Below are 13840 nucleotides of genomic sequence, written 5' to 3' on the forward strand. Positions count from 1 at the left end.
TGCCAGACATTGGGCAGAAGAAAGCATGACGTGCTGCGGACAAGTCCAGGTCCTCGCCACCCAAATGTTTCAGTTTCTTCCCCAGGGAGTGAGTCTTTGAAACTAATGTTGAGACTTTGAAATACTTGCTTGGTGGAGAATGGAGGGGAGTGCTCCTCTCACACTAGGAATAAGGCAGGGGTCACTCCCTGTGGCTTCAGGAGCAGGCAAGCCCCCTCCTCCCGAACTCCTGCCTTTTGCATCCTTGCATTATTTTCACCTTACTTTCTCCCTTTGATCTTTGTGTATTGAAGATATTCTGTTGCCCTGGTTCTAAGGATAATTTAGACATCAAAACTTGAGCGTATATCTGACAATGACCTGATTCAGCATTTTATCATTACAACTGAAGTTGACATAATGTCTGTTTGGATTTTAACATCTAGGAAAAGCTAAGAAAAGCACTTGGTTGGAAGCCCTTTGAAATGATCTAATTAGGCTAGAGTTGTGCTTTCTGCAAATGAAATGATGAGATCCTTCCAGAATTTCATAAACAGTTGCTTGAATCCTTATCTGATTGGCTTTCTGCTCGTGCCAAGGGGAGTAATTTTCCTTGTGTAGAGATGAGTTGAAATTTAAATAAAAGTTATTTTAAAGGAAAATTAACAGGATGGGTACAATGGATTTATGAGCATTTAAAAATAATTTAAAATGTGTACAGTTATAAAAAAGGAGATGCTTCACTTGTTCTTGGTAGACTGCCTTAGGACAGCCATAAATGTTTGTGTCTTTGATTCAGTTAGTTCTGACAAGAGATGGGTTTTAGGTCTCTCTGGAAACTACAACAAAATTTTAGTACCTTTTTTTCAGGAAAAGGTCCTTAGCCTATAACATTCATTGGCTTCAGTGCCTGCCAACCTCTCTTTAGGCACAAAAACGTCTCAGACCCAGAGCTGTTTGGGCAGCAGACAGCGAGCTCATAACTAATTATGATGCACCCGCCCCAGGAGACAGGAGTCTGCCTCCCAACTGCGTGAACAAGAGTCAAAACCAAGCCCTTCAGTCTTGTGACTGCAGTGTCTGTTCCCTGCGCTGAAAACCTGTGTGTGTGTGTGTGTGTGTGTGTGTACACGTGCGCTCTCACACACAGGCATTTCTTTCCAGGTATGTAATTTGTTTAAATTAATTTACTTTATGCTGTTGAAGGGTTTCCCTTGTACCTCAGTTGTTAAAGAATCTGCCTGCAGTGCAGGAGACCCGGGTTCGATCCCTGGGTGGAAAGATGCCCTGGAGAAGGAAATGGCAACCCACTCCAGTATCCTTGTCTGGAAAATCTCATGGACAGAGAAGCCTGGTGGTCTGCGGTCCGTGGGGTCGCAAAGAGTTGGCCATGACCAAGCAATTATTACACACACACACATGCTTTTGAAAGATAGCAGGCTCTCAGTCATAAAAAAAGAAAGAAAGAAAGAAAGAAAGCAGGTATATAAAGCAGGAAGGGGTTGAAGAAAAAAAAAGATGTAAATTTTAGCTGTTTTGGAAAAGCCAGAAAAGCAAGGAGGGGACAGTTCCTGCAGACCCCCTGCCCTGCTCCACAGCATCTCAGAGCCTGGGGGTCCTTTCGCTTCACCCCCATGGAGCCAGGGAGTGATTAGAAGCGCTGGGCGTGCAGTCACTCAGCTGTGTCTGACTCTTTGCGACCCCATGGGCTGTAGCCCACCAGGCTCCTTTGCCCATGGGAGTCTCCAGGCAAGAATGCTGCAGTGGGTTGCATGCCCTCCTCCAGGGGGTCTAGTACTGCTGGTGGTCCTTGCTGCAGTCGGAGGCAGTGCTGCCGCCACCGCCTCCCTCCTCCTGCTCATCCTGCACCAGCGCCCCCTACTGGCAGAACCTAACCGGGCCCTGCTGGCCCAGGATTCTGAGAATGGTAGTTTGCACTCCCCCAACAGGGAAGGCTGCAGTCCATGGGGTCGGACGCGACTGAGCGACTTCACTTTCGCTTTTCACTTTCACGCATTGGAGAAGGAAATGGCAACCCACTCCAGTGTTCTTGCCTGGAGAATCCCGGGGATGAGGGAGCCTGGTGGGCTGCCGATGGGGTCGCACAGAGTCGGACACAACTGAAGCGACTTAGCAGCAGCAGCAGCAGCAACAGAGGATGAGATGGTCGGATCACCAACTCCATGGACACGAGTCTGAGCAGGTCTGGGAGTTGGTGATGGACGGGGAAGCCTGGCATGCTCCAGTCCTTGGGGTCGCAGAGTCGGACACAACTGAGCGACTGAACTGAACTGAACATCTGTAATACAGAGCAGAGCATAGAAGATGCTCCATATGTGATCCAGATGGTATCATAGTGCTTTAGAAATTAAGTTATCATAGCACATTAACCACTTAAACATTTAAATTAATTTTATTGTCGTAGGAAATATGGAAAAAACTCTTTTTTTGGTAGCTCCTCTTATGGGGGAGTTAAAAATGTCATCAATTTTATATTAAAGAATGTTTTTTGTGTATTTAAAAAGTATTTAGGGGCATCTTAATTCACACAATTCAAAAGGAGCTAAATATGTTCATTAAAAGGCTTACTCTTGCTGGGCCTCGCTGGGTCATACTGGAGAAACATTCCTATATATACGGCTAATCCAGGAGTCTGAAGCTCAGCTGGAGGAAGCAGCTTCTACTGTTCAGGAGTTTATATTTGACATTGGCTGATATCAGCATATTTTCTGAGTCAGAATGTTTTCTCTGGCAGTTAAATCTGCTGTTTGATTTCTGAGATTTTACATACTTTAATTCTAGTTGCATTCTTTACGTGCTTAATTCCAATGAGAAACTATTTCAGATGAATAATCACCTGCAAGTTTACTTAAAATGAAATTGTTGTGCCTTGAAAAACCAGCACCTATATTAATGATAAATCCCTTTTAAGTTACAACTACTATGCATATATGTGTATTTTCTTACTTCTTTGGGGGCTTCCCTGGTGGCTCAGATGGTAAAGAATCCACCTGCAATGCAGGAGACCCAGGTTCAATCCCTGGGTTGGGAAGATCCCCTGGAAAAGGGAATGGCACTCCACTCCGATATTCTTGCCTGGAGAATTCCAGGGACAGAGGAGCCTGGCGGGCTATAATCCATGGGGTCGCAAAGAGTCAGACATGAGAATCTTACTTCTTTAGTCTCCATAAATCTTTTCAGTGGCTCTATGAAGTGGGCCAGCTACTACTGCCCTGAGTCTTCTTTTTTCCAGCTTCTTTTCTTTCCAGCCAACTTAATTAGTTTAAGTGGTTAAAGTGTTATGATAACTTAGCTTCTAAAGCACTATGATGCCACCTGGACAACATATTGAACATCTTCTATGCATTGTCTGGTATTTCAGATGTTGGAGGGGTGCAAGCTACAACTCTCAGCTTCCAGTTTCTTCTTTTCAGCTTTATTAGTCAACAGGTCATACATTAGCTGTGGGACCAAGACAAGAATTCAGGTTCTATAAATAAATATCGCAGTTTGCTTATGAATATGTATCTATAAGACCACTCACAATTCTTATCCCAATAACATTAATTTTCGTGTCACACTGCAGTCTAGAGCAGTGCTCTTCATGTTGGGGCAAGCATGCCATTTGCCCCAGGTGTGCAGAGATGGTCATGTGGTGGGGGTTCTGGAGTCTTCAAAAGGAATCAGCTTTCAGAGCCTCAGCTCACACATGTCCAAAATGGATGTCTGAGGCTATGCAGTCGATGAGGATAAAGATCTTTTCTTAATGTCCTTCCCCTTTGTGAAAGGACTCCTGCCTCTCTCCCATCTTACTATGATGTACTAACCTGGGGTTTTAAAACCTGTGGGGAACCAGTGGGACAATTTGGAATACTGGTAAGGAAGTAACTAGGAAAGAAAGCAAATGGCCTGAATGATTTGATTGAACACCTTTTTATAGGCCTGGTGGTTTCCATTTCTTTTCTGACAGCAAGACTGTGGGAGTCTTAGATGGCGTATTGGTTAACAGCAAAGTTAGAAATGATTTTATTGATGGATTGTTCTGTGAATCTTGGCATTGAAAAAGAAGCAATAAGAACCGGGTAACAATCCTGTAACAAAACTCTCTCCCTTCCCATTAATTTATTTATACAGATAAGTTTTCTTGGCATATACATTTGTAAAAATGAAAAATCAGGAATAGAATTGATGTTGAGCCCTAACTCAGTCTAGTAATAAACAACCTTCAACCACAGATTACATGAGCTAGCTGGAAAACCCCGAGCTTTCTTAACCTTATTCTAGAAACGGGGACGTGCATTTCCAACAAAATCTTACTCCTAATAGTACTTGTTTTTCAAGATTCATCTTATCTTACGTGTTTATATCATGTTCTAAAAGTAACTAGAATGTAACCCAATCAGAAAAGATTCTAATATTTAGAAACATTGTCTCAGGACAAAAGTTAATTAAATGCCAATTTCTATACATAATACAAGATTTTCCATATAAAATGTTAGGATATATCCATGTGTGAATGAAACTAAGAATTCAAAGAGGGAAAAGATTGGGGTCAAATTTTAGACTCTTGCAGAACTTGTTTTCGCTGGATGATGGTAGGTGTCACATGGCTACAGTACTCTACTGAGTACAGTTGGGAGAATGGTTTTAAAATGTCAGCATTTATAGTGTACTGAAAATTAAATCGATGGCAGATAGTGAAACTGATAAAGAAGACACATATCACTGTAAAAGCACCTATGTGATACACTTAAGAGTTTTTATTTAAGGAGCATGCGAGCAAAAATGTTTAAGGATACAGATCAGGTGTCTTGAGGAGGAGCATTGCCACGGGTCTCTAACGGGTTTTCTTTGTCTTCCCAGTTTGACCTCGTGTGTGTCAATGCTTGGATGCTGGATCTCACACAAGCCATCCTGAACCTGGGCTTCCTGGCCGGGGCGTTCACCTTGGGCTATGCAGCGGACAGGTAGGCGTGGGTAAGACAGCCACTTCACGTCTAGAAGATGATGTATACCTGCGCAGAGGGAGATGTTTCGTGTTAATGCTTTCTACGTTTGGAAAAGAGTCTTCATGCCCCCACTCATGATGCTGAACAGTCTTCCAGTTGAAAACTTTGCAAAAAGAGTTTTCCAAAAACCATGAAAAGAATTTTATCTCTTATTGAACATCCATCAGTATAAGCCAGTTAATGGCAGACACACTTATTCAAGACAGTCATTCTCTGTTCAAAATGTTTCAGACATTATTGTTGGTTATTGTATTCCTGTGTAACTACTCATTTATCTCAATTCTAACTATGAAAATGCTTGTGGTGCTTAGGAGAGAGACAGGAAAGCTCTGGCCCTTGGCCTTATGTGGCTTACTGTCTGACACTTGCTAGCATGTCTGTAGGTAGAATCAGAAGGAGAAAGGGACAGAAAGAAGCCAAAATGGTCACCCCAGCCCAGGAGGGTCTCTTACAGAGCTGCCAACATCAATTAATTAGTGAAGTCCAACAAAACGCCCCAAATCCTGTAGGCAGTTGGTCATTGTTTGAGCAGACCAGGACTTCAAAATGGGTGGAACCTTTGGATTCTGCTCTTTCCTCTTCTTTTTCTCGAGCTGTCCCCCAGCCCTCCTCAACATGAGATGTCTCCCTAATCCTCTGGGCCTGGTGCTGTTCCCCCTCTCTTATCTGTGCCTTTCCTACTTTCTGCTTCCAGCCTTTTCGATTCATCTTCCCTTCCTTAATCCTCTCCCATCCCCCACATCACTCTCTCTCCTAGGTGGCTGCCATTGAGTTTGCATTATAGGATTTCAATGTGTATTTCTTTCATTTTGTTGTTTCTCTTTCTAATTTAAACATTAGGTTTTGCTTCTGCGTGTTTCTCTTTTACAGTCAGTAAAGGTATCTTCAAACTACAGTAAATCAGCTACTGGGGGGAGGTGGGCTTTTCCTACTTGCATTCCAGGAGGGGCTGGGCACCTGACCTCAGAGATGACCTGGTGCTCCGGGGAGGAAGACAGAGTCTCGCATATTCCTTTGCCCTGCCCAAGGGCTGACCGTCTTTCAACTCCTTCAATCTCATAGTCTTGAAGGAAAGGCAAGAAGCAATGGAGTAGGTCACCTATCTGTAACGGGCTTCCCAGGTGGCTCAGTGATCCAGAATCTGCCTGCCAATGCAAGAGATGCAGGTTTGATCCCTGTTCAAGATCCCCTGGAGGAGGCAACCCACTCCAGTATTCTTGCTTGGTAAATCCCATGGACAGAGGAGCCTGGTGGGCTATAGTCCATGGAGTTTCAAAGAGTCAGACATGACTTAGTGACTGAGCAAGCAGACATCCAAATTCCTGGCCCATCCTAGGTACCTCTTATATTTATGGAAATATTATTCTATATCCAGGGCATTTCTAATCCAAGGTTTGAAAATGGTGCTTAAATGAAAAGCCAGTGCATACACTAACGGCAGATACCTGGATGTTTGAAAGCAGGACTCTAGCTTCCTTTTCCCTGCCTCCCTTTCTGACCTGCAGTGTTCTTGCCTGGGAAATCCCTGGACAGAGGAGCCTGGCGGGCTACCGTCTGCAGGGTCACAAAAGAGTCACACACAACTTAGCAATTAAACAACAACATATCTTTGAGAGGACAGTAGGAAAGGCAGAGAGTGAATTTAAAACCCTAGGTAAACCGAGACCACTTTTATCTCCACTGTGAAGCAAGAAACTGTGTGAATTTGATGGAAATTTCTCCAGAAATTCACCCCAAGTTGCATGACTGGCTTATGGTTGAGCCAAGATGGAAGGCCAGGCCTCTTGGCCGTCATGACCATTTCCGCTTCTTTCTGTGCCTCTCTCTGACTCCACCCACAGAAATGCTAGGAAGCGTCCCAGCTGCCACCAGGGAGATCGAATGGGAGAATGCGTTGTGGATGAGGACACGGAGAGACGGAGAAGCTTCTCTTTTGGAAACTGCAGTCCCAAAGGATGCATTCTGTGCTTTAAATTTCATCATGTCATTTCAGAGGCGTAGGTTTTTATTTGCCCTGGTTTCGCTATAAAGCAAAACGTAGCACTTTCCGTAATCCTTGACATGGTGATCAGGAACTTCTAGGGGACAAAAGTTCTGCACTTGAAGTTCCTTTAACATCACTTACAATGACAGTCTTCTCATCGTGTCAGAAAAAAACGTTTAAGGTAATCTCTTCCTCTCTGATTCTCAAAAAGGTACGGCCGAATAGTCATTTACTTGCTATCCTGTTTCGGTGTTGGCGTCACTGGTGTCGTGGTGGCGTTTGCTCCCAATTTCCCTGTGTTTGTGATCTTCCGCTTCCTACAAGGCGTGTTTGGAAAGGGGACATGGATGACCTGCTACGTGATCGGTAAGACCTGGCTTCGTCTCCTGGTCTGTTTGAGAATCAGGGTTTGGGGGTGAGAAGTGCCACTGCTCAGCCTTCCCCCAGCAAGTCTGGGGATGCTTCAATCCTACCACAGTGGTTACTGCTGCAACATAGGAGGGTGAGAGACAAGCCGCTGAGTCTTTAGAAATTAAAATTCCCACCATTGTATTTGGTATATATTATGTATATATTTGAAAACCTAATATGAAATGTCACAAAAAGCTGGGGTGAACCACTTTCTGGCACTTTCTGGTCATACTGTTGTCACAGCTTGCTTGCTTTGCTTTCTTTTCTTTTTCTATCATTTATTTTTGGCTGCACTGGGTTTGCATTGCTGCGCACGGGCCGCTCTTGAGTTGCGGCGCATATCTTCTGTTCATGGTGCTTCTCTTGTTGCAGAGCGTGGGCTCCAGGGAGCTTGGGCTTCAGAAGTTGCAACACGTGGACTCAGTAGTTACAGCTCGTGGGTTGCAGGGTGCAGGCTCAGAAGTTGTGGCATCTGGACTTAGTTGATCCATGGCATGGGGGATCTTTCCAGATCAGGGATTGAACCAGTGTCCCCTGTATTGGCAGGCAGATTCTTAACCTCTGGACCACAAGGGAAGCCCTTGCTTTGCTTTCTCAGAGATTATTTCAGTAGTTCCTTGAAACATTTTAAAAGCATTTTCCATATATTTCTATGACACAGTGTGAGCTAACATTGCTGTGCTCTCAAACATTATTCCTTTGATTCTATTCCTTCCACACAACTGGAGCACTTTTTACCACCCAGGAGATACGACCTGAACATGAGAGCCTCTTTTGTAAACCTTTGCTGTCTTCTATACCCAGAAAGATGGGCTTCTGACTGTAAAGGGAAGAAAAACTCTTTGTTCTTTGCTCCTGTTACTGGAGAAGGTCCTGGCTGTTCTCTTTCCAGTCGTGTCTGGGATGGGCACTTTCTCAGAGTCACAGTGGACTAGTGACCAGGGAAACGCGAAGCCTTTTCTTGGATTATCGCTCCAGACCTGTGGGCTTCCACTGTCTTCTGTTACTGCTGGACAATCCCTCCTTGGGGTGCCCACTTTGGGGATCTTTCAGATCTTTTTCGTGGGGCCCTACTGGTTGATGCCTGGCATAGGAGGGGTAACTGCTATGAAGTGTTTTTAAGGAAGCCTCAGTCTTGGTGAGCTTTCCTAGTTGTGCTCTTAGGACAGCAGTAAGGGCAGGATGTAACCCCAGGATGATCAGAATGGGATTAGGGGCAGATAGAAACCAATAGATTCCACGTGCAAAGCAGGAGCTGCAGGAGACGCGGGTTCAAAATTCTCTGGACTGGGACGATCCCCTGGAGAAGGACATGGCAACCCACTTCAGTACTCTTGCCTGGGAAATCCCGTGCACTGAGGAGCCTGGTGGGCTACTGTCCATGGGGGTGCAAAGAGTCAGACATGACTGCGTGACTGAGCATGCTCTGGGTTTAACCAGAGGGCTTGGGAGCGCAGTAAACACTGCACAGTATCCTGGTGATACTGATGGATGGATGTAACAGGTGTAAAGTCTTTGTTTCTTTGTTTTAGAACTGATATTGAGCTTCCTTAACCTCTGTGTTTATTTTCCTTCAGTGACTGAAATAGTAGGTTCAAAGCAAAGAAGGATTGTGGGAATAGTGATTCAAATGTTCTTCACCCTTGGAATCATAATTCTTCCTGGAATTGCCTACTTTATCCCCAATTGGCAGGGGATCCAGCTAGCCATCACACTGCCCAACTTTCTGTTCCTCCTTTATTACTGGTAATTTGATTTTGGTCATTATCGAATTTATTCTTACTCAAAAGACACTTAGAATGTGTGCTTCTAAACAAACATGGACATGAAGGCAATTATGGAGATGTCTAACATCTCCAGAAATGGGCTTTGAGAATTTCTAGAGAATTTTCAGAGGTTATTTATTGATTGATTTTTGACTAATTTTTATTATTAAATTATAAAATTCTGAAACACATTTTAAAGTAGAGTATTAATTATATTTTATTATTTTGTAACATTTTTAGGAAAACTACAAGGCAACAGACTGTACCTGCCAGTATTTCAACATGCAATTTAAATGCAGTGAACAAGATTGCTTCTCTGTATAGTTTACTAAACAAATTAGTGTTACTCAGGAATTCTCAGGGGAATGAGAAAATGTTAACAGCCTCAGAAAATTAAATTATCAGAAAATTATAGGTGTAGGCATTTGATTCTTGTTAGAGTGAACATATTTTAATTATTCCTCTAATTTAATTTTACTATATGAGCAAATCAGTTTACATAAATTAGGGTCTTAACCTTTTCCTAAATGCTCATTAAATCCCAGTTCTTTTCTTCTATGTAATTGAGGACGTGTATTCTAATATAGCTTTCTTGCAAGAGCAGTGTAATATTGATTTATTTTGTCATGAGCAATGATTCAGTTGTCAAGTAAGCATTTTTTCCCTTCCACTATAAGCTTGCAAAGGTAATCTACATTTCAGAGAGCTAATTCTAAGCTCTCAGAATCTTCTAAATATGTATCTAATTGTAAGATCCATTTTGAATGAAACTCAAGTCATAAACTTTTGAAATTCACAAGCATAACTCAAAAAAGACTTCTTCTCATTAGGGTTGTTCCTGAATCTCCCCGCTGGCTGATTACTCGGAAGAAAGGAGATAAAGCCTTAAAAATTCTGAGGAGCATTGCCAAATGCAATGGGAAATACCTCTCGCCAAATTACTCAGAGGTAATGTTACATATTACTGTAACAAGTATTGTTAAAGTGTGTGAATTAATTTCTCATGCACATATTATCAAACATTTGACTAATCATTGATAGCTTGACTTAAAAAATAAAAACCTTGGGAGGAATGATAGAAGAAATTGAGAGTAATCATAGTGTTATAGCTGAAGTGAATTAGTCATTTAGTCCGTATTTTAATAGTTATACCGAATTACTAGATCTCATAGTGATTAACCATGCATCCACCTTAATTGCACAAACTATACAGCTTTCCTCAACCTTCCATTTTAATCTAAAGTTTTGTTTGTAAATTTAGTCTTGCAAATATTAGCTATGTCAAGCAGAGCTTGGCCAAAGATGTAATGTTCCAGCCTTTAGACTGCACACGCTAGGCAATCTCCCCTCCCTCCCATCTTTCTGTCCATCCTTCCATCCTTCCTTCCCTCAGCAGAGATGTTTTGGGTTCCTCTGTATCACCGCACTGAGAGAAAAGTGAGGTGATGTATTAAAAGCTCATTCTTGGAAGATCCTCAATATGCTGTTGATACATAGATAGATAGATATATTTGAAGTAGTGCCTGAATAATGAGAGTCACATCTAAAAAAAAGGATTTTGCTTTAGCTGCAAAGACTAAGTGGGTGCAGAATAACAGAGGGATTCCTATAAGAGAATATTTAAGAAGAATTTTTAATATTAATATTGCTAACATTGTTTTCTTTTGTAGCATCCAGTTTGTCTAGTTAGAAAAGTTCTGATAAAAGTGGGTTTTGTGGGTTTCATTGTCAGCTCCTTAGCTTTGTAGCTCCCTAGAGCCTGCCTGGTCAGGTATATTTGGATTTCTGCCTTCTTTCACGCTTACGTTAAGTGGCAAGCAGTGGGCTCTGTGTTTGCAAAGGTTTTAACGGACCAGTTGTCACTGTTGGAAGCAGATTCATGATGAACTGGATTGGTCAAAAAGTTCACCTTACAGACAAACCCCAGTGAACTCGCTGGCCAACCCAATACCTTGAGGTTTGTGGTTTAGCTGCTCAGCCATGTCAGACTCTTTGAGACCTTACAGACTGTAACCCACCAGGCTCCTCTGTCCGTGGGATTTTCCAAGCAATAATACTGGAGTGGTTGCCATTTCCTTCTCCAGGGCATCTTCCTGACCCAGGGGTCCACCTGTGTCTCCTGCATGGGCAGGTGGGTTCTCTACCACTGAGCCACCTGAGACACTCACCTTGAGGTTTCCAGATCATAAAATAAATGGTAAAGAGAAAGCATGTCTGTTGACCATGAAGACCAGTCGATCCTTGTTATTGTTTGAGCACATTTCAGCTGTGCTTTTAGGGGGAAGCCATCCCACTGCCTCTCAGCTTGTAGTGGTCACGCAAGCTGTCGGGCTCCACAGCTGGATCAAATGTACGGTACTTTGTGCTCAGTTTTAGGGGCCAAATGAGTATTTTTGCTACTCATGCAATGAGTACAATGAAGGAATTGTGCATGCCGGCCCAGAGTGTAAGGTCTAAAGCAAGGTTTTAAGAGTACAGAAAAATAATATGTCCTCATGGCGTGTGAAAGGATGCCACATTAACCAGTCACATCACGTGTTATCATGAGTCTTTTCAAGAGGCCCAGGGAAGGCTCACAAGAACAGCTGCTGATCCATGTCCTATGAGTGTCCAGCCCAATGCTCACGGACTCGCTTTGAGTTCACGAGCAGGATAGCGATCATTTCAGCAGGGAGATACCTAAAACGCGCTACATGGGTTTGATTGTGAAAGATCATGAACTGTGGGTTTGGTGACTTCCAGGACACTGGAACTCTAGTTTTTGCAGTTAGATGATTTCCATTGAAAAGTCAGATTTGAATTAAACTTCAGTTTCTCTGGGGAATGTACTCCAGCATCCTGGCTACCAATGTAGGCTTAGGATCCTAGTTACTGATCATGTTGGTTGATAAGCCTCTTCGGTCTTTTTAATCTGTAGGTTCACTTTTGTTTTTCTAGAAGCTTTGGGGGTGGAGAATGCTAGGGTTTGAGATCTTAGTTTACAGACCAGAGACTGAACCTAAGTCCCCTGGCTTGGAAGGCAGATTCTTAACTGCTGGACCACCAGGGAAGTCCCTTGTTCTTTTCATGTTGCTGAATTGGTTGCCTACATTCTCAAAAAGTAACCAATACATTGTGGATTATGAGTTTTTAAGCCTGCTTATGACCTCCTGGATTTATACATACTGTGTATGTTCGGTCTTCTGTTTTTGTTATTATCCTTATTGATGCTCAAATCGTCCCTGTCTTTGGACAGATAAGGTCCATCCTCCTTGGTTCCTGAGTCTGTCTGCCTCACCTTTAGTAGTTTCTGAACGCTTTCTTGCTTGTTAGCATCATGAGATTTTCCAAGCTTGTCTTGTAAGCTCCAGTCTCATGGCTGTAATCACCTGCTTGTCAAAGGGGGCTTCAATTTTTTAAACAAATGTCTTCAAACTGATCCTGTCCATCTCCAACCATTAAAAATTTTACAACATAAGCCAGAAGGCAAAGTATTATCTTTAAAAAGAAAAGGAATTTTACATTTTAGTTTTAAATACCTTACTATAGCTGAATTCAGTCAAGTTATAGGCCAAACCATCTTTTTTTTTTTTCTACTTTCAGAGATCTTAATGTTTCCACAAAGCGTGATAATATGCAAAATGTCTCTTTCATTACTCAAGAATACTGGATAATAGTGCAGACATTTGATTTGAACTCCAACACCAGCATCAAAGCAGGATCCCATTATATTTTCTGAGTTGGGGAGAATGCTGTCAGTTATTCCATTTTGGTGACTCAGATGATTGCTGTCCATGTCAATGTTAGGGTCACCTCGAAACTTTATGTTCACATAATCACTTCACACCTTCAGAAACATTTCATTGCTTTAGCTGCTATCCCTGCTCCATGGGTATAATACCATCAAGGCACACATGCCCACTTTTCACAGAACCTCTCTTCTTCAGTAAATCCTGACTTTTGGAAGAAGTTATTACCGTGTAAATGACCCTATCCTCCAGTTCAGTTCAGTTCAATCGCTCAGTCGTGTCCGACTCTTTGCAACCCCATGAATCGCAGCACGCCAGGCCCCCAAGACCTGTCCAATTCCCACCTCATCCTAGGGGTAGACATTCTAGGTTGCAGTGAAGCTAGAATGAATTAGAAAGAATTATCTGGGATGCAAAGCTAGCAGCTGTACCTTCCTGTCATCGCAAGAGCTTCAGCCACCTCCCAACCCTAGCCTATTCATCATTGACACCTGGTCTATTTGGGGCCTGAGAAGCAGAAGTCGTAGGGGACCAGTTCAGAGCAGAAGCTGTAAAGGCATCATGAGTTTCTGACCTCTCTCTTGCTCTTTCCATCTGCTGCAAGACCAGTACATCCCAAACTGGAGCTGTTCCTTCAGCGTGGGTCCAGAATGAGAAGAGCCTCAAGGTGGAACAGCTGACCTAGGGCCGAGATATGGAATGTGGCCAAGAAATCATTGTTTCCTCAGTAAAAACTGTTGTCGGCCAAGTGTGTCTCAGTATGCTACAGAGATTTGAGGGTGTTTGTTTCTGCCGTCAAAGCTAACTAATGTAGCTGATCATAACAGTTCTGGTTCAACCGCCAGAGTGGAGTTTGGTGATCCAATATATTTTTGGCTGTCTAGATGACACTGGATTGTAGTAGATTAGATTGCTGTTTGACATAGTAACATCTTCCCCCTCATTTCCGGTGAATGAAAGTAC

At 42.9% G+C, this 13840-nt stretch overlaps 1 protein-coding gene across 1 annotated transcript in view; it reads left to right on the top strand.

Moving 5' to 3' along the window:
• The window catches only part of SLC22A3 (solute carrier family 22 member 3), a 99997-nt gene that overhangs the window by 35296 nt on the left and 50861 nt on the right, over positions 1-13840 (top strand). Inside the window, exons 2-5 of the mRNA XM_052645663.1 lie at positions 4843-4946; positions 7184-7338; positions 8961-9129; positions 9980-10097. Of these exons, the coding sequence (XP_052501623.1) occupies positions 4843-4946; positions 7184-7338; positions 8961-9129; positions 9980-10097 (546 nt within the window). The remainder of the gene's footprint in view (positions 1-4842; positions 4947-7183; positions 7339-8960; positions 9130-9979; positions 10098-13840) is intronic.

Source organism: Budorcas taxicolor, chromosome 9 (assembly GCF_023091745.1).
Source record: "Budorcas taxicolor isolate Tak-1 chromosome 9, Takin1.1, whole genome shotgun sequence".
Classification (NCBI taxonomy): domain Eukaryota; kingdom Metazoa; phylum Chordata; class Mammalia; order Artiodactyla; family Bovidae; genus Budorcas; species Budorcas taxicolor.